The 21,186-nt window shown below is 35.2% G+C and overlaps 2 protein-coding genes across 3 annotated transcripts; one reads left to right on the top strand and one right to left on the bottom strand.

Moving 5' to 3' along the window:
• The first annotated feature begins 8,935 nt into the window (after nucleotides 1-8,935).
• On the top strand, nucleotides 8,936-9,496 carry LOC132637672 (uncharacterized). The gene has a single exon (XM_060354727.1). It carries the CDS (start codon nucleotides 8,936-8,938, stop codon nucleotides 9,494-9,496), a length of 561 nt encoding a protein of 186 aa, XP_060210710.1.
• Nucleotides 9,497-10,993: 1,497 nt separating this feature from the next.
• LOC132636232 (guanosine nucleotide diphosphate dissociation inhibitor 1) lies at nucleotides 10,994-19,428 on the bottom strand. Of its 2 annotated transcripts, none has more exons than XM_060352979.1 (13): nucleotides 19,243-19,428; nucleotides 17,582-17,644; nucleotides 17,423-17,506; nucleotides 17,238-17,345; nucleotides 16,966-17,138; nucleotides 15,281-15,392; nucleotides 15,105-15,185; nucleotides 14,891-14,953; nucleotides 14,705-14,806; nucleotides 13,667-13,791; nucleotides 12,050-12,260; nucleotides 11,892-11,966; nucleotides 10,994-11,279 (listed from the first exon to the last, which is right to left on the bottom strand). In XM_060352979.1, the coding sequence occupies exons 1-13, from the start codon at nucleotides 19,327-19,329 to the stop codon at nucleotides 11,229-11,231; spliced, it is 1,335 nt and encodes a 444-aa protein (XP_060208962.1). In that variant the 5' UTR covers nucleotides 19,330-19,428; the 3' UTR covers nucleotides 10,994-11,228. The 2 variants fall into 2 exon arrangements, with proteins under 2 accessions (XP_060208962.1, XP_060208963.1); XM_060352980.1 differs by lacking the exon at nucleotides 19,243-19,428 and adding an exon at nucleotides 18,178-18,464.
• Nucleotides 19,429-21,186: the final 1,758 nt, after the last annotated feature.

The raw sequence follows: 21,186 nt of genomic DNA, 5'->3' as shown, positions 1-21,186 counted from the left end.
CAACAACTCCACCTTGTTAAGCACCCTTCACTTGGTAGAAAATGATTTTTGGAGGAATTTTGCAAATTTTTCTTGGGAATTCTTGTTATGGCCGAATGGCCTAGGTTATTTTCTCCTTCTTTCTTTTCTCCTCAAGTCTTGAAATTTCTAGAGGTTAGCAAGATAAGGATGACTTACTCATCCTATTTATTGACAAATTTTTGTTCAATATGGGCTTGGACCCAAGTCCTTGGCCGGTTGGGCCTAGAAATTTCCCAAATATTTACTTTCAAGCCCACTTGTATTTTTTTGCTAGTTTATGTAACCAAAATTGCCCTTCATCTTCTTCCATATTTTCACGAGTCATATTGCGAATTTCCCTTTATGCCCTTGACCTTCCTTATTAATTCCACTTCTAAGTTTTTCATAAGCAACTCATATGTCAAACAAAATAAGATATGGCCTTGCTTGTTATCTTCCCGCGATTGCCTTGAATTATCCGAATGTGAAAAATGCGGGATATAACACATAAGCTTAGCAGCTTTTGAAGATAGAATCATTTGGAATACGTCATAGACTTATAGAAGATTTAGATGATTGGCCAAAGAACCATGCCTTATGAAAGAAAGGGTTAGCCTTACATACCTTTCCGTTCAACTATTCTACACTTTCACGTTCTCCTCCGAAGCTCACGTTTCTACCTTCATTAAAGTCATACGATCGTTAGAAATCGATGGCTAGCATACACGACTAAAGCTAGAGAAAATCGGACAGCATCTCCTTTGCTTAAATGACGTTCCTCCATATCGTAAATCCACTCCCAAACGTCAACAATACATTCACAATATCATAGCAATAGTCTTTATTTATCCACATTATCTATATTTCTCAATTTGCTTCCAATCACCCATATCCATGGTCATATCACACGATTACCTTCATTCACATACAATGTCTATCTCACGTTCTTAACGTCATTTATAACATATTCATTTCACAACACATCAAGAATTATGACTCAATTCAAGCTACTACTCACAAACATCACTATTCTCACATTCAAGACCCATTTTCTATATCCTTTTTACAATCCAAGTGTTTCAACTTTCAACTACCTTAAACAACATGTAAATACCATAAAACTTACCTTAGATGTTGTAGGAACAAGCTTCGGTTGGGAATACTTCTCTTGAACCAAACCCTAGTTCTCCTCCAATGGAATCTTTTGTGGTCCTCTAACCCTTGGAAGCTTTCTAACACGTAAACACTTGGTTTTTGTCTTTGATCTTTGAGTTCTCTTGGACTTGAGTGGAATATGTTTAGAGAAGGGTTTTTGAGCTCTCAACACTTGTGGAATATGAAAAATGAAGTAAAAGAACCCAAGGCATCTATTTATACAAACATTGAAAATCAGCCCGTCGGGACTTCCACGGACACTTGTACGGTCCGTGGAACATTTCACGGCCCGTACAAGTGGTCGTGGTTCACCACCAGGAGACCATAATCTCTGCTGGGCATTCTATGGACCATTATACGGTCCGTGGAAAGTTTCACGGTCTGTGAAACATGGTCGTAGAACTCACAGCTTTTCCGAAGTTGTTCTCGTCGTTTCGTTTGATCTCCAATTCTTATACACCCTTCTTACCACTTGTTTAATACTTCATTAACCATACATTAGGCTCTATATCAGCCCTTCAAGACATCATCACAAAAATATTAGCCCAATCATAGCGGAACCTTTCCGAACACGACTTACATTTCGCTTCCTTCAACAAACTAAAATTCACATATTCATAGAACTTCGAAATCTTATTGTATGCACCTCAAGCTATCTAATCCTTTGCTTAACCTCATAGGGATTTCATAATCACCTTAAGCTCACCTTATCCTATCCGCAAGGCAACACATACGGAATTTCCGAAGTGTAACAGATTCTCAACCTAATACTTCACACTACATTCCTCCCTCCAATCATCACTCTCCATGTTTTGATTCTCCTATTTCTTCTTCACCTGTTCAACCTACCACCTCTACTAGACAATTTGATAGAGTAAGACACATACCTGAATATCTAAATGACTATTTCTGCAACAACATTTTTTTTCTGATATCACAAATGCATGCTTTGTTCATTCAAATAAGCTTACTGCGTATTCTTTTGCCTCTATTTCTCTACACAATCAACATATTTTTCAATCTATCTCTAACATCAGTGAACCTAAGAGTTTTTCACAAACTTTTAACCATTTTGGATGGAGGAAAGCTATGCAGGAGGAACTAGATGCTTTGCACTTGAATCATACTTGGGATGTAGTATCATTGCCACCAGGCAAGAAGCCTCTACCTTATAAATGGGTTTACAAGGTGAAGCACAAATCAGATGGGACTGTTGAAAGGCTTAAAGCTAGGCTAGTTGTGAAGAGGACATCCCACAAGAGGGTGTGGATGACACTGAGACTTTTTCCCCAGTTGTGAAGATGACTACCATCAGGTGTTTTCTTACAATTGCTATCAAGAGAGGGTGGAAAGTGCATCAGTTGGATGTGAGCAATGCAATTCTACATGGTGACCTGTAGGAAGAAGTCTATATGAAACTTCATGCAGGTATGACTTGTCCTAAGCCTAATCCGGTTTGTTTACTCAGGAACTCACTGTAGGGATTAAAACAGGCATCCAGGCAATGGTATTCTAAACTAGCAGGTGCTCTAACTTTTAAAGGCCACACCAGTCCTTTAAATGATTATTCCCTATTTTTTTAAGAAAACAGGTGATCTTATTTCCATTATAGTTGTTTATGTTGATGATATTTTGATCACTGGGAGTGATCTTGATGAAATCAAACACATCACATCATTTCTCAATATAAAATTCAGATTTAAGAATTTAGGTGACATCCATTATTTTTTTGGCACAGAAATCTTAAGAGAGAAACAAGGATTTATGATCACTCAAAGGAAGTTACCTTAGAGCTTCTAATGTGATTCTTTGAGTTAACAAAGAACCAATCGACCAGGACCTTGTTCTTGAAGCGATTTGATGGGCAGATTCAAGAAACGAACGTATCTTAAGCTATAGGTCTCATATTTAAGTGATTCAAAAATGAGGTGAAAGATGACAATCTGAACTATGAAAATAACTATTTATCCATTTAAAACAAGTAAATATTCAGAGTGAAACGATGGAAAGAAAGTTAAGGTTCTGGGTACGAAATAGAACGAATTTTAATCATGAAATGCGTTCTTGAATGATCAAGAACCTATAAAGTTCCTAAGTCACCACTTGAAATCAATAAACGTGATAAAGAAACACCACACGCAACTGAAAACAAGGTAAAGACTATCACCACCTTGCTTGGAACAAAAAACAAAGATAAAGAACAAGAAATAGAGAGTCTCTTCTTTTATGACTACAAACACCCCTGTTCTACTCTAAAAGGGAAATAACTAAAAACAAGGAAAGTAAAATCCCTATTCTACAAGGAAAAGAATAAAGAAAACTATAATCCTACTAGAACTAGGATAAAAATCCTACTAATGATAGGAAATTAAATCCCTACTATAATATAGATCAAGAAAAAAGAAACCTTTTTAGAAAAGGATTCAAGAAACAAGAAGTCTCATTCTTGGGAGAAATTAATCTTCAATCTTGAGCTTCTTGGACTTTCTTTCTCTTGAATTTCAATCTTGTCCTTCTTGGTCTTCTTGATCTTTTATCAGCTTCTGAGTGAATTTGATTGTTTTGGAGCTGAGGTCACTTCTCCACTCGATCCTTACTCTAAACTTCATGACAACGATGGTGAATTTATGACCTATCGGCATCTATTTGGGAAACTGAACTACTTGACCTGTACTAGACTCGATTTATCATTTGTTGTACTGACACTTAGTCAATACATGTAATATCCTAAAGGTTCACACTTTCAGGTAGCTTTTCGAGTTTTACGATATATCCTATTAGACCCAGGGCAAGGTATATTGCTTTCCTCAGATCCTTCATTTGAACTGCTCCTTTTTGCTATGCACACTGAGCTTCCTGCAAAAACACTCGTAGATCTGTTAGTGGGTATTTTATTACTCTTGGAGGAGCACCTATTTCTTGAAAATCAAAATCAAAGAAACAAGCATCAATATCTCTTTCATCTGCTGAATCAGAATATAGATCCATGCGGAAAGTAACTGCAGAACTTACTTGGTTAGTATGGGTACTTGAAGATCTTTCAGCTCCACCCACCTTGCCCATCATGGTGAACTCTGATAGTCAAGCGGCCATCAACATCGCAAAAAACTTGGTCTTTCACAAAAGGACAAAACATGTCGAGTTGGATTGTCATTTTGTCAGACAACAATTCGTCTGTGGGTTAATTACTCTCTCTTTTGTACCATCGGAGCAACAACTCGCCGATCTCTTCACAAAACCCTTATCTTGAGTTACACATCAACATCTATTGAGCAAGTTAGAGGTTATTTCTTTACCCTCCAACTTAGAGGGGGGGGGGGGGGGGGGGTATTGGGATGAAATCCTCTAATTCCATGGATCTACATCATTTATCAACAAGAAGAAGAAGCTCGAGAAGAAGAACGCAGAAAATGAGACTAAGATTTCAGTCAAAGCTTCGGAGGATCCTAGGACAAATAATGTTTTGTCTCTGAAAGACGTGGCAAAATCTAGAGCATTGATCACAAATACTGAGATCGAATTGTGGTTGTTAGAAAAATAGGTAAATATAATAAAAGAAGAAAATGGCTCTTAGGTGTGAAGAATCGACTTTCCTTAAAGAGATATTGCCCGTATACATATTGGGAAAAATACAAGCAATTCCCTTTAGGATACAACAAAGCCTTGATTATACCTGCAGATTTTTCTATATGTTACTTCAAGAGTGTCCTTATATTTATACAATTTGAAAGATGACTTTTCAGAATAGTCATACCCTTCCACGAACAGATGTGTCTGTTCATTTAAGACCTCCAAACATTACAAAATATCTAACAGTGACTGTTGGATAGATAACACAGCTGTACAAAATTAGAAGAGAAGGAAGCTTCAGTCACGTGATTTGCACACTGAAGAATAAAATTCAGTTGGGATAATTATAGGTTGTACAAATAGTAGGAGGAGAAGTGTAAAGTAGGTTATTCTTTCGTAATTACTTATGTTTTCAATACATGTATATATACAACCTTGATATGTGAATACAGAGATATCAGAAAATTTCCCAAATATTCTCTTTTCATTCCTTTATGATTAAAAGAACTACAGTACCTGCTAACCAGCTATCATAGTCAAATCATATTTTTAAATTTAAATTCTAATAAAAAAATGTGGTTTAATCTATAAAATTAAATTTGTATGCATATACATGAAAAGATATTTCTTCTATTTTAATTAAATTTTCACTAGTTCTATAATAACCAATTACATGGTTGGATGCAACTATTGACGGGTTAATTCCACTATCATTACTGATTTTTTTACTGTAACAGTAAAATCATAAAAACTATAACATTAAAGTAATCGAACTTTACTTCCTAAAATTATAAAATCACTAATTTTACCCGGTATAATACAAGTTATAAAAATTTTATTGTTACGTTACAGTAATTGAATTTTACTCGCTATAACGGTAAATTCATTAAACTTTACCACTATAATGACAAAGCTACCCATCAAAGTGACTTACTATTGTAGTGGGTAATATTTTCTGAGCTTAATGTTATAGTATGGTTAAGTTTAATTACTAGAAAAAAATAGTTTTTTGACTTTTTTGAGTAAATTTCAGTTCTAATAATATGAAAAAAGTAGTTTTCCCTCTACAATATAGTACCCAATCCAACTACTCTAGGAAACATGAACGTGAAGACCCATCGCAATATATGCACATTCAACGTAAATAGAGCCACATGGGTATTAACAAATCGAAGAATTAATTAAAATTGTGTACATGAATGCATGCCTTCATTTGGAGCTGACCTTTTTTTCGAATTGCGATGAAAAACATCAAATACTCAACAAAAATTGGTTTATAATGTGAATAAAAGTTGGAACAATTTCAATATTTTGCATGTAATAAACAATTATAATAGGGGTTGTTTGGTTGCTGATTAGAAAATGATTTATTCATGTATTAAATCCTGCATAAATTGTATCACGTTTAGTAGCATCTTTTGCTGTGTATAAAATTCAACACACTAAATACGACATTTGGTTAGCAATCTAGAATCTCACATAACTAATACATGTACAGTCAGACCTCTTCATAACAGCATCCGCCTATAACAACAACTCTCTATAACAGCTAAGTTTTTTCGGAACCGGTTTTTATGTTATATTTTACTTCTCTATAATAACATTTTATCTATAACAACGACAACCAACTTTATAACAGTACACTATTTGTAAAATTACCCCCCATATAACAACTATCTTCATTTTTTGGTAACATAATAATTAACCATCTTTATAAAAATAGAATATCTATAATTACCAATAATAAGTATAGACATTTTGACCAAATATTTGATCCTTTAGTACATTATTTATGACAAAGAATATTATATGAATATAAAATTTTCATCATTTAAATATTTTCCTTCGCTATACAAAGTGTGATTAAGCTTAGAATTTGACAATTAAAAATGAAAAATTAGATTTGATGTATCTTTTTTGCCTATAACAGCGAAATATTATTTAAATGTCAATGCTTTTATAGGTGTATAACAGTCATTCTCTATAACAGCAAAAACAAATTTCGGACCCAACGATGTTATAGAGAGGTTTGACTGTATAAGTATCATATTAAATCCTGGATTTTCAGATCACTGTCCTCTCAGGGTCAACATAGAACCCAACCCTCCTAGTTCCAGAAAACCTAAGTTCATAAATAGCCTAGCAGACCATGAGGAGTTTCTAAGCAGAGTCTCTACTGCATGAAATACTCCTTTATATGGGCAAAATCTGCAACTAGTCTGGAGGAAGCTTAAACTAGTCAAGGTTGAGATGAAGCTCCTCAATGCTAAGGAATTCACTGATACTGATAAAAGGCTCAAGGAGGTGAGACCGTGAGAGAGGAGCTGGAGGATGTTCAAACATTAATGACTGATCCTCATCACCCTCCTGCCTTGTATGAAACTGAAAAACACCTTAAGCAACAGCTTGATAAATAGAGACTTATAGAAGAAAGCATTCTCAAGCAAAAATCTAGAGTTCACTGGCTCAAGGTGGGAGATTCTAACTCCAAGTATTTCTTTGCATCCATGAGGCAAAGATAGATTTAGAACCAAATCAGAAGATTGGTTGATGCTAATGGAGTTATTCTTGATACCACTGCTGGAGTAGAGGGTGAAATACTGAACTTCTATCAAACCTTATGGGGCACTGCTGCTACCTATTTACCTGCTATTGATCCTAGGATGATGAAGGAAGGACCAGTACTAAACAGGAGTCAAAAATTAGCCCTCACTGCTCCTGTCTCTCCTGAGGAAGTTTTGCTGGCCTTGAAGGGTATTGATGATTCAAAGGCACCAAGAAGTGATGGACTTAACTCCTGTTTCTTTAAGAGAGCTTGGCTTGTCATAGGAGCCCAAGTTACTGCTGCAGTGCTTAAATTCTTCGACACTAGAAATGTGCAAATCCATCAACTGTGCTACTATTACCCTGGTTCCTAAGGTCAAGAATCCCTTAACCATCAGATAATTCAAGCCTATAGCATGTGGTACCACACTATATAAGCTGATATCCAGAATCATCACTAATAGACTGGAAGGTCTTATGGACTTTATTATTGACAGCAATTAGACTGCTTTTGTTCCTGGAAGGATGATCTCTGACAACATTATCCTTAGCCATGAACTGGTGAAGGGATATGGAAAAAAGGGAATCTCTCCAAGATGCATGATGAAAGTAGACATGCAAAAGGCATACGACTCAGTGGAATGGCCTTTTCTTGAACAAATATTACACTCCCTGAATTTTCCCACTAAATTTATCTCCTGTATTATGGCTTGTGTCAAAACTGTGAATTACTCTATTATGTTGAATGGAAATCCTCTTCAACCTTTTGATGCAAAGGAAGGACTCAGACAAGGGGACCCCTTGTCCCCTTATCTGTTCGTAATCATTATGGAGTATCTGAGTAGATTGGTCAAGTCAGTTGATAAGGTGAAGCACTTTAAATATCATCCTAAATGTGCCAGATTGAGAATTGTCCAGTTGGGGTTTGCTGATGACTTGTTACTATTCTCAAGAGGCGATCTAACATCTGTGGGGGCTGTATATGACTGTTTCAAGAAATTCTCAGATGCTTGTGGGCTTAATGCAAATTTGAACAAGAGCTGCTTACACTTTGGAGGTGTAAATCCTGCTGTCCAGGAACAGATATTAAACAGGTTGGGTTTCACAAAAGGGGAGCTGCCTTTCAGGTATCTGGAGGTGCCCCTTAGTACCAAAAGATTGTCCCTAGCACAATGTCAACCTTTGCTAGATAAGATGCTAAGTAGGATCACTTCTTGGGCTGCTAGACTACTTTCCTATGCTGGGAGAGTACTATTGATTAAGAGTGTCCTTACTGCTCTACGAACTTTCTGGTCACAGATCTTTATTTTACCAAAAAGGTGCTAGAAATGATTAATACTATCCTAAAGGAATATCTGTGGACTGGAAGTACTGATAAGACAAAGAAAGCTCTCATCTCCTGGGAACACTTGTGCAAACCAAAGGCAGTAAGGAGCTTAAATTTTACTGATATCATGGAGTGGAATAGAGCAGCAATTTCAAAACTTCTGTGGAACCTGAGTCATAAAAGGACAAATTATGGGTTAGGTGGGTTCATAGCTATTATATTAAGACACAAGCCATCTGGGAAGTGCTTCCTAAACAAGCATCTTAGGTGCTTGTCAAGATCCTGAAGAGAAAGAAGTACTTTGAAAAGGCAGGTTATACATATGCAGACTACCTTACTATGCCTAATTTTTCAATTCAGAAGTTCTACAGAGAACTACAACCTATATACCCTAAAGTCCCTTGGAGGAAGATGATTTGTAACAACTATGGACTGCCCAAATGGATATTTACATTTAGAGTAGCTGCTATGGGAAGGCTGTATACTATAGATAGACTTGCTAAATGGGGAATCACAAATGTCCTAGACTGTCCACTATGCAACAGTGCTCTTGAGTCCATTAGACATCTGTTCTTTACATGTCCTTTTTCTAGCTATGTTTGGACTCAACTACTGGTCTGGCAAGGGATAAGCAGAACACCACAAAACTGGGATGTGCAACTGATATGGATATCAAGAAATACCAAAAAATCAGTGGAGGCTAAAATATTCAGAATGGTTGCTTCAGGGTGCATTTATCATGTATGGAAGGAAAGGAATTATAGAGTGTTTCGAACCAAATCTACGACTGCTGCACAGGTGATCAAGACTGTCATTCAGGAGGTTTGTTATAGAGGAAATGTACGAGCTGGAATTGAACTAAAATTGAGATCCATTAACTTTTACCCTGTGTGGTACTAGTTACTTTAGTAGGTGTTTGGTTGTTGCTAGGGGAACTGTTGATAGATAGGTGGGGGCTGAAGATGTGCTAATGTGACTTCAGCTTCTTTTTTTGCTTTGTAACTCTCATACTGCTAAAAAAATTCTTTTATTTTCAAAAAAAAAAAAAAGTATGAGGGAATCTACGTAATATTTTATGTAGTATAGAAGATGGAATAACTAATAGGAGTACATGAATAACTAAATTCGGCATAACTAATCCATGCATTACTAATACCTGCATAACCCTTAATGAGCAACCAAACGAATAGGGATAATTTGGCCAGTTAATAGGTATACTAAAATCGTTACAACGGGATTATAATAAAAAGATTAAATAATTACAAATATTTAGTATATAAAATTTTTATTTAGATATTTAATTCATTAGACTAAAAATAGAATTAACGAGGTTTAATATACAATAAAATATGTATTTAGTTTTACATCAAATAAATTGAGAAGACTTTTTATTTTCACTTCTAACCTTGCATTTTTCAGAGAACTTGGGGAAAAATACTTTGAAGCAAGACATCTCTCATTTGGTGCTTTAACCGAAATTAGTAATCCCATAACTCTTATCCCACATTGATATCAAAATAATACTAGTATTAGGTATAAATAATCTCAGGATTGCAAATCTCAAAGTTAAAAGTTCAACCAAATTCAGAATAAAGTAATCTCATATTTTATCTTAGATATTGTTATCACTTATCTCACAAATCAAATGACCCCTTATAGTGTAATTAAATTTTCTAAAACAATGAAGGATAATTTTCTCATTATAGAAATATTGGAATGGCTAGATTTAAGCAACTGGCTTCCATGTAGGCCATAGCTATAGCTGCAAAGAATAGTCTCTAAAAGCTATGTGAAAGAGAAGGCAGACCAGAACCGAACCAGATACATCAAATGCCCTTGGCGTGTTAGCAAGAAAAGAAGAATCTTCTATTGATCGATCGAATCAGGAAGAAAATCTCAAGCCAAGGTTTTTTTTAATTCAAACGAATAGAGAATGAATAACTTATTCATAATCTTATTGGTCCACACCACTTCAAGGTGTATTTGTTCTACCAACGAAGTTCCTAAGATCTGCAAAAGAATATTTCCTAGCATGATCAAGAAATCGCAAATAAAACTCAAAAGACAACTGTATTCATGGTTAATGGATATTATTCTCACCTTAAGCAGTGTTTCCCAAGTCTGAATCATCATTTTTCTTTTTTTAGTTAATCGTCAAAAACACACCCGAACTATCATTTTTTCGCGAGTTTCACACCTCCAACTATCAGTTGTTCCCTTTTCCTAACTGAACTATCACCATATTTTAGGTAAAAAAAGGAAACAATTGATAGTTGAGGTGTGTGCCTTGATACGTAGATGGTGATACTTATGACAAGTGATACATCAACGAGATATTCAACTACAAAAAGGAAATCAAACTAGGACAGAGTCACAGTCAACGAGGAGAAAAGGAGCCAAGTGCAAGATAGATCCACGTATACATGTATCAACAACTTCAAACATTATCTCATCGAGCATTACAAAGCATATTTTTATTTTTTATAAGAAAGGGCAATAACTCTTAACTCAGAACAGAGAGAGAACAATACAATTAATTAATGTCTTCATTACATCCTACCACAGTTTTATGACACAACAAGGAATAACCCAAAGCAAAGTACGTAGAAGTACACGAGGGCAAGAGACCATCTCATTCTTCAGCGGCACTCGCAGCACTTAGATCCACATTGAGGTCCAGAACCTGAAGAAAGACAATTTACTCACCTCCATTAGGTACTCTAAATTCAATAAATACATCTTTTTGTAGTACACGTTTCATTTCCTACACCTTTCCCCTTTTCAAGGAAGGAGTGGGGAGAAAATAAAGTTGAAGGTGACAAGGTATACTAATTGAAAGTTCTATTTGATGAAAAAGAGGCAAAACTCCAATATCAGATGTCTTGAGTAGGGTATTCTGATATAGAAGCTCCGCCTTCGAAAAGTGAAAGTATCGTGCTCACAATATCCTCCAGGGTCCTATTTTCTTCTACATATACAGCTGGTACAATAACCTTTCTACCTAGACTCACATCTCACCTCAATAACACAGACATTGGGAAGGACAAGATTTAATAAGCCACCATAATTAGATCTCAATTACTGAAATCTTCTCACTTTTTTCCAGTTACTTAGAGACACATAATATAAATGCTCCGCAATACAACATGGAAAATGATGCGTGGCCTACTTTACTTAAACTTTTGCAGATTCTTGAAAAGGATGGGGAGGGAACGAAAGCTATAAAGGGTTGACCTCCTTTAGCAAGTTCATTGTTTTCCAGAATATGCAAACTAGCACCAAAATGAAAACATACCTTTCCAGTTATCAAGGTATACATATTGAGGACATCGTCAACAGTCGACTCAAAGTGAGTTGTGGCGTCATAGCTCTGTTCAAACACAAAGCAGGCCATGTCATGCTAGGTAGACTTTATGACAATCAGATTTCGAAGTGACTAAGAGAGAGACTCACAGTAGAAATAAAGCAATTATCTAAAGAGGGCTCATTGACAGGTTCGAATCTGTCATATGCTTCAAAGAATATCTCATCCACTTGCCCTAGAAGATCAATGCCAGGCTTCAGTTCACTCTCTGGATTATCAGTTTCTGCCTCTGTTGAGACAAATGCAATGAATTTGCCCTTTGGAGCAACATTATGAGTGTACGAACAACAGAACAGGTACCTGAAGATCCAAACACTCAAACCCAAGTTAGAAGACAGCCCACTAATTTCCAAAATGTTAAGAGTTCTTTGCAAACCAAGTCAGCACAACAAACATTTTCAAGGATGAATAGCTTCTCTAGGAACATATAAAGTAGAGATAGTATTGGTGCTATTGCCAATCAGCAATAAGACCGCCAATCAGATCTACAAACGGTTTAGTATAATGTTCATAGTTTTTTGCATTAGTTGTTACTTGTTAGTCCAATGCTAAACCAGAACTCCAAGCAATGATTCATTACTTGTGGAATATCTGTTGATACAATAAATAGTCAGCAGCCACGAATTTATAATCTATGTTTCTACTTGAGGAAGCTGATTACAGTTAGTAAAGATCAATAATGCACAAACGCTGATCATGTTATAGTCCATGTCTAGTTCTCGATCCTGAATAACAAATACAATAAATACTTGAAATCAACTTAATGAAACAATAGTGATGTGCCGTTTTACCAACCAATGTCAGCCCCAATCAAAATCCCCCACTAGTAGGTATAATAAATTTGTAGCTATGTATTGAAATTTGAAACCTAAGAAAGCTGAAACTGAGCCATTTCCATCCAAGTATTCATTGTTTAGGATCCACTCGTAAATATATCAACCATGGCAAATACCAATTTACCTATAATGGCACAGAAAAACTTTTTCAATTCCACAACAATCTATGCAAAAGATGAAATGGGGTTACACTGCCAGATCTGTCAAGAAAAGGAATGCGCCAAAGCTAACGAACTCCCACCCTTCTTCTTTTTGTGAAAACTTAAGCTAGCTACCCAAATAAATGCGACAGGAAGAATCAAATCACGGACCCCCAACATTGATAATGAATTAAAGCTGAAGTAAAATTGTATCAGAATATAAGAGAAAGAACTTAGAAACGTTAGTTATGGAAACTTGGAGTGCATTATTATGAGACTGAAGATCTTTCAAATATCGAAAATTATAAGTCACATAACATGATATATCAAATAGAGAGCGAGCGAGCAAGCGAAAGATCGTTATAGTTAGAATAGAAAATTTAAAGTGGAACTGGAAAGGTAGTCTCTTTCATCCACTCTAACGAAAATTTAATAAAATAATTTATGTTCTTATTAATATTTTAAAAACTCTCTTTTGGTTATTTCATGAAAAGTGTTCATGCAACCTCGGTAAGGTAAAAGGTGATGACTTTGAACTGAACAAATTTTACCTAGTTAAATGAAGCTTAACGGTGCAATAGTAAACCAGCAAGCAAGAAGGATCAAACAAGTCTAACGACAGATAAATTTTATCTCAAGAGTGAGCTTTGTTTTCAACTCGTTTGGTTAACTTTAAGCTCTAGCAAGAGTTGCAGAAAAAAAAATTGCAACATACTGGAGAAGAACTTACATATCAGATTTACGGCCCAATTGTTTTTGGGGTAAGATAATTTGCACCGAGTGAGAATCACTGGTATTTGGAATTGGGTGGCTCATAATTGCAATAGCTCTTGCAACTTTTCCAACCTTTCTAACCTGCAATAATATGCTCTGGGTTTATAACTTAATCAAACCCACTTAAAATGAATAAGTCAGACATGCCAATGGTAAGTAGTTTGACATCTCCTAAGCAACATTGTCCATGTGGCGTCCACTGTGATTTACATGGAGAATGGTCTTTTCTTTATTGAAAAGTCAAAAAATTTCATTTAACACAATATTGGTGTAAAAATTATGTGCAAGATGTGTACGTGACTCTACTTAAGTCATCTGTTGTCTTCTACCAAGTTTGACCAAACCTCCTGTATCTAGGAGTGGCAAACAGGCGGGTCAAAAATGGGTTAAACATAAACGGATAAAATATTCAACCCGCCCATATTTACCACGGGGAAAAAATGGGTTAACCGATGGATAATATGGAAATGGAATCATGCAAATACATTCAACCGGAAATATATTGGAGCTTCACAAGCCAACGAGTAAATTACAGAGGCCAAGACAAAATCTGAGTTTACCAATTTAAAGGCCAAGCAGAAAACTGAAATGTTGCAATGTATCAGCAAATTACTAGTCTCAAATTAATAACCATTCACTGTTCCCATCAACATTGCAGTAAAACAAATTACTAGTATTCCTAGAAAACATATAGCCAAGCTCTGCCTTTATTGTTTATCCATTTTATCCATATTTTAAGTTGGATAACATGGGCTGACCCATATTTGGCTCACTTTTTAAAATATCAGGTATCCAACCCATTTCAAATGGGTTGGGTTGGGTTGGGCCGATAATCATAAATCTTAACCATTTTGCCAACCCTACCTGTACCACATTGTATTTTCTACTTGTACTATAATGACCAAATACAACAACAACACACCCAGTGTAATCCCACAAGTGGCTATATTGCATTTAAGAAGTCATTAAAATTATGAGCTAGAGCATTTATTACCTTGTTGGTCAAGTAAGAAGGATCACATACAACTTTCTTGCACTTAGCTGTCTCTCCTTCTGAAGTGACACCACAGACCTTTCCTTCTTCATCAAACTCCACCTGGGATTTAAGGGGACATTCTATTGAGGACATAAAATCAAAGATACCTTTTATACTCCGCCAATACAGAAATATAAAGTTTACCTTGCATTCAGGTTTGTTCAACATATAGGTCCCACCATACACAGCACTAAGCCGAGCAAATGCCTAAGTTAAGCAAAATATATACCAAATCGAAATGATTCAAATCAAAGAAAGAAAAAGCTAATAAGTTCAAGAAACTTTTAAGATGATGGAGGATGACTAATAATACCAAAAGCAGAAGGTACAAAATGTAAAGAGGAACTCAAGGTGGTACCTGGGGAAGCTCTCCTAATCCGTATAAAGGGTAGATATATGGTGATCCTCCTTGAAAACGAGCAACAGACTCAGCATACAGCTATGACATCACATTGAACAAAAGTTAAGACATAAGAACATGGAACTTTAAATACCACTGCCTTGAAAAGTTAAAAGCAAAACAACTTGATTCACCTTCATTCTCTTCACCATTTCCAAGGCAGGTTCGTCCAAGTAGCGGTCATCGCTGTGTAATGCTAATGCATGACCAATGAAGTCCACAGTGTTGTCATCAAGACCATATTTTCTGATAAAAAGAAGAATTATCATAGCCCCGGTTCTATAAATAGACTAGATGGCTTATGCCCGTGCGCACTTCGGATTATAGTGTATCTATGTATATGTAGTTGTGTTTAGATAGTGATAATATATATATATATATACTATGTTCAAAATACGATTAATATAACATTGTAGTTTGTGATCCGTATTTAAAACTTTATTTATTTAAAAGTGTAAAATACTTATTATTTTTTATCAAATTTTGATTTGGATAATTCTAATTCAAATTATTAAATTAATTTTACATGTTTGAAACGAAACAAAGTAGAAATTAATTTTCTATTTAAACGAAGAAATATGGGGTGCACTTTTTTTAACATTATTAATTTGCTCTATTTTTTTAACATTAGTTGTTGTTTAATATATATGGGGCTCACAATTTTTTTTTATTAAATTGGAACGGATATATATATATATTAGAATTATGGGGCCCACAATTTTTTTAAAAAACTTTATTATATTAGTGTTTGTTACGAATACGCACGTGGCAATGAATCCATCATTATTGACTTAATGAGATACTTTGGAAATTACATGAATATTGTTTGATTTTTTAATATGGGGTGCACTTTTTTTTTAACATTATTAATTTGCGCTATTTTTTTAATATTAGTTGTTGTTTAATAAATGGGGCCCACAATTTTTTTTTTATTAAATTGGAATGGATATATATATATATATATATATATATATATATATATATATATTAGAATTATGGAGCCCACAATTTTTTTTTGAATATTAGTTGTTGTTTATATTAGAATTATCGGGCCCACAATTTTTTTTTTAATTAAATTGGAACGGACGACGATGATGAACTAAATTGGAACGGACGACGATTATTAATTGGAACTAAATTGGAACTGACGACGATCCTGTTTTGCTACTGTATAGAAACTCGCAAAAAAAAAAATGGAACGGACGACGATGATGAACAAAATTGGAACGGACGACGATTATTAATTGGAACTAAATTGGAACTGACGACGATCCTGTTTTGCTACTGTATAGAAACTCACGTTTCTATAAAGTAGTAATTACAATTTATCATTAAGAAATCACATAGAATGATTAAACATTAGAACTTCAACAGTTTCTTATCGTCTAAGCATCAGATCCTCTCACCGCTATAAAGCATGATAAGAAATGAATCTCGAACCTAACTCAACCACAAAAACTAGCTCTAACTCAACCACAAAAACTAGCTCATGATGCAAGGATTGCCAAGACCTTATTAAAGAAACAACAGCCAATTCCCTCAACTAATGTGGGACACACGTTAAGAAAGCATTAGACAAACCACATATTTCATAGGCACCTTCCATTAATTTTACCCAGTAGTTTTATTTCTTCTGCTTTTTTTTTTTTTTAATAACCAAATTTTACTCAGTAGTTTCTTCCCACATATCTCTTAATAACAGGCAGAAGAAACAAAATCTAAGAGAATTTAACAACGTTTATCTCTGACATGAATAGCCTCACTCAACTAACATATGGAAAGATATAAGAGGAATAGAAAATTCAAGTCAGGAGCATACGCAATAAGCTCTCTTGTTGTGACTCTTGTTAGATCCATCCCTTCATGTGTCTTTGGATCACTCTCCTTATAATCCTGAACATAGATAAAGAATTTCCGAGCACGGCGTTTCTCAAATATGCCCATTAAAGGAGATTTAAGTGCCTCCATATCTGTGGCAGGCACCTTGTGGACCTATTTCATCAAGTAAATGAGAACTGTAGGTTAGAGCAAAGAATAATCTAGAAACTAAAAGCTGACACCTTGCTATAGCACCAGAAGAGAGAAGTGTACCTTTCCTTTATTATACACAAAGCTGCCATCAACAGCTTTGAAGTATAAATATTTTGTGACATCGGTGTGGATCAGAACTCGTACAAGTGCACCATTGGCCATAATGAACTGCCCCAGCCAATAAGTTAGAACACCAAATCAAACACTGTCCATTAAGCAGATAGTCAAAAGAGAAGGAGGAAAACCTTAGGGATCATGTCAACATTATATTCCTTGCTAGAACCCAATTGAGCTGGAGGCTTGTCACTTCCCCTGAACCTCTTATAGAGCTGAAAGCAGAAAACTCAATCAGACAAATGTCGGAAACAGAAAGCAACAATTGTCAACAATTACGGGACCCTTACCTGGACAAGATTGAGGGATGTCGATTCTCCTCCATAGTAGTCATTCCTGTCCATGTGTAGGACCTATTTCACAAGAAAGGAGCAGTAAAACCAGGCAACTCAAGTTAAACAGAATGTCAAGCATATCTCATAAAAAATAAATACATAAATAAATAAAAGAAAAAAGACATCAAGAGAAAAAAGATAAATTGTTCTAATAGAGAGTATCCCCACATTCTTTCTTTATACAGACAGGAGACTTAAGGTGTGTTCGGTATGGAGGAAAATATTTTCCAATTTTTCCATTTTCGTTTGGTCAAAATTTTTGAAAAATATTTTGGGAAAACCAGTTCCTTAAAAATGAAGAAAATGACTTCCCTATTGGAAGTAGGGAAAACAAATTTCACAAGTGGCATTCCACAATGATTATGTCACACCCACCCTCCAACACACCTCATCTTCACCCCCACCGTGTAACCCCCATCCCACCACCCACACCCCTACTGCCCCAACCCCCACCTCCCATCGTATTTGTCTAGATTATATACAAATGCTTTTAAGATAATATTTTGTGCTTGCATAACGAACACAAGAAAATAAGTAAGAAACCCACTTACTTTCCTGGAAAACATTTTCCATGGAAAATATTTTCTTCACACCGAACACATCCTTAGTTGATTTTGGCATCATCCTTTCACGTGTACTTTTCATTTGCTCTGCTCTTTTACTACTTCTACCCCACAAACAAACAATTAAGTTCAATAGACAAATTCGCAACATTTCTCAAAAGAGATACAACAAGAACTTTTACCTTGCATAGGCTTCAATATAGCCTACAAATACGGGTTTTGTGGATAGTTCAACAACAACAACATACCAATGTAATCCCACAAGTGGGGTCTGAGGAGGGTAGGATGGACGCACACCTTACCCCTACCTTTGTGGGGGTAGAGAGCAGTGACGGATCCAGGATTTTCATTCAGGGGTTCGAAAAAAACAACAAAAGCTAAATAGAAAAAGTAATGTTGTCAATGGGAATCAAACCTAGGATGCTAGAGACAATTTTGAACACCCTTGACCGCTTGAGCTAACCTTTAGTATTTGTTCAGGCCTCAGGGTATTCAAAAGTTAATATATACACAAAATCTACCCTATATATAGACTGTAATTTTTTGCCAAGGGTATTCGGGTGAACACCCTCGTCACCCTCTAAATCCGCCCCTAGTAGAGAGGTTGTTTCCAATAGACCTCACTCAAAAGAAAAGAAGAATTTGAGCAGGGTTTCAAGAAAATTAGACGGAAAAATAACAGGATACAAAGCAAATGAAGCAACAGATAGTAATAAACACTGAAGAAAAAGAAACTACACGATTACTAAATAATACTAGAGTTTTTTTGTTGATGGTTCAGGTGAATAAGTAAAAGTATGAACATGTGAAACTCAATTGAGAAAGGGATTCTACTTATGGCAAGTGATGAAACAAACTAGAGAGGGAATTACGGTATTCATTAACAAGTCAATACGATAGCACATACAAACTGAAATTAGACTATCCGATAAAAAAAAGACAATTGAAAATCCAGAAATAGTTCAAAAGTAAATTAGACATATTTAAGCTAATTCAACTGTAATAAAATTGATAGAGTGAAAGTGAAGAAAGGTAGAAAAAAAAAAAAACAACCTTAAGTGCATCAACAGAGAGAAGACCACTGAGAATACATTCCTTGAGGCCTGTTCCAAGCACTATCACATCATACTCTTCATCCATCTTTACTTCCTACTTCCTTCTTCCTCAATTAAAGAGAGTGGATCTATATTCTTACACCCAATGAAATGATTTAGGCTTCTTTACAGAGTTTATCAGCGCCAAGATTTTTATAACGGAAAAGGTCCAAAAATACCCTTAAACTATTGAAAAAGGCTCATAAATACCCTCCTTCTATATTTTGGTCTAAAAATACCCTTCCATCTACCTTTTAGGTCTAAAAATACCCTTAAGGTTTGTTTTTGGCTCAAATATACCCTTTAAACTAACAGAATATGTTTTTTTGTTTTTTTTTTTATCGGAAAAGGTCCAAAAATACCCTTAATCTATTGAAAAAGGCTCATAAATACCCTCCTTCCACCTTTTGGTCTAAAAAAATATGAACGAAATATGTTTTTTTTTTTTGGTTTTTTTTGCATTTCATGAATAAAAAAATGAAATAGGAAATTATAAATTTTTTTTTACATTTCGTGTATTAAAAAACAAAATAGGAAATTATAATTTTTTTTTTCATTTCGTGTATTAAAAAACGAATAGGATAAAAAAAATTAATTTCGTTCATATAAAAACGAACTTGAAAAATATATATACCAACGAAATAAAAAAAAAAAATATATATATATATATATATATATATATTCCAATTTCGTTTTTATATATTCCAATTTCGTGTATTATAATTTCCTATTTCATTTTTTTTTCATGAAATTCTAACCCAATTGATCCTCCAATTTCATTAATTATACAAAACCTAACTTGTGTTAAAACCCATGAATCAAATCATTTGAAAACCCGATTTGGAATTGAAATTCGTGTTAGAAATAGTTTACCCAAAGTTTTAAGAAGCTAATATTAGAAAATTTACTCAAACAAACCATGATAAATTAGAGAAACTCCATTTTCAACTTAGGGTTTATAACTCATAACATCCCCATCTTAAAACATGATTTCTAGCATGAAATCTCAAACTAATCAAGGATATAACCATAATAAGATGATAAGAAACTTACCCAAATGAAGATTCTTGAAAAACCCCTCGAAATCGCCTTATACCGAGCTCTCAAACCTCCAAACTCCCAAATTGTGAAAATGAAATGTCCAACTCAAAATAGGGCTTTTAATGATCTGCCTAGCGACTCTCGCAAAAGCAGGGTCTAGTTGGCAAAAGTAGAACCCCACCTGACCAGCTTACCACGCAGATGTAAAAAATCATCCGTAGATGCGGGCCACCCTAGCTCGTAAAAGTGAGCCCTAGCTACGGAAATGCCTAATCCACACAAATGCGTGGCTAGCAAATGCGAGATAGCTCTCGCAAAAGAGGACACACCACAACCATAAAATTAAGCAATTTCCTAAATTTCGATCTGGCACTCGAAACTCATCCTAGACCTTCCGGATACAAACCAACTATGTAAACTTATCATAAAACACACTGCGAACTCGCTCGCGCACTCGGATATCCCAAAAAAGGTCTCCTTGACCCGGTTTGACCCAAGTTAACACCAACCAAATCAAAACCAAAATTTCCAATCAATGACTCACAACACAAACGGATGCCTGGGACCCGAACCAAAAGCTCAGCTAAGTCAAAAATTACATTCCGGACGCATTTACCCAAAAGTCAACTATTGTTCAACCCTTTTCACTTCTTCAACTAGAAATCTCTAAAATCCCCAAAACCCTTCTTTTCCTCTGAGATATTAAAACCAAGCAACTGAGCCCTTTTCCCTTCTTCAGGTCCTGAATATTTTGTGCTTGATGTGTGAACTTAGGCCCCCAAAACCAGTTGTGTTTATTTCTCTTTCGATCCTTTTCGTCTTCTTTAGGTGAAGCATGTGTAACAATGCAATCCAATACCCT

This window comes from Lycium barbarum, chromosome 4 (genome assembly GCF_019175385.1).
Source record: "Lycium barbarum isolate Lr01 chromosome 4, ASM1917538v2, whole genome shotgun sequence".
NCBI classification, from domain to species: Eukaryota; Viridiplantae; Streptophyta; class Magnoliopsida; order Solanales; family Solanaceae; genus Lycium; species Lycium barbarum.
This window is presented reverse-complemented; position numbering and strand designations above follow the sequence as displayed.

What these genes read in the sequence shown, in the direction of transcription:
- LOC132637672 (XM_060354727.1), top strand. Translation starts at nt 8,936, where the DNA reads ATGCCTAATTTTTCAATTCAGAAGTTCTACAGAGAACTACAACCTATA.
- LOC132636232 (XM_060352979.1), bottom strand. Translation starts at nt 19,329, where the DNA reads ATGGATGAAGAGTATGATGTGATAGTGCTTGGAACAGGCCTCAAGGAA. An exon ending in GATTAGGAGAGCTTCCCCAG is followed by an intron (nt 14,954 to 15,104) that starts GTACCACCTTGA and finishes TGCTTAACTTAG; the next exon opens with GCATTTGCTCGGCTTAGTGC. An exon ending in ATAATTGCTTTATTTCTACT is followed by an intron (nt 11,967 to 12,049) that starts GTGAGTCTCTCT and finishes GTGTTTGAACAG; the next exon opens with AGCTATGACGCCACAACTCA.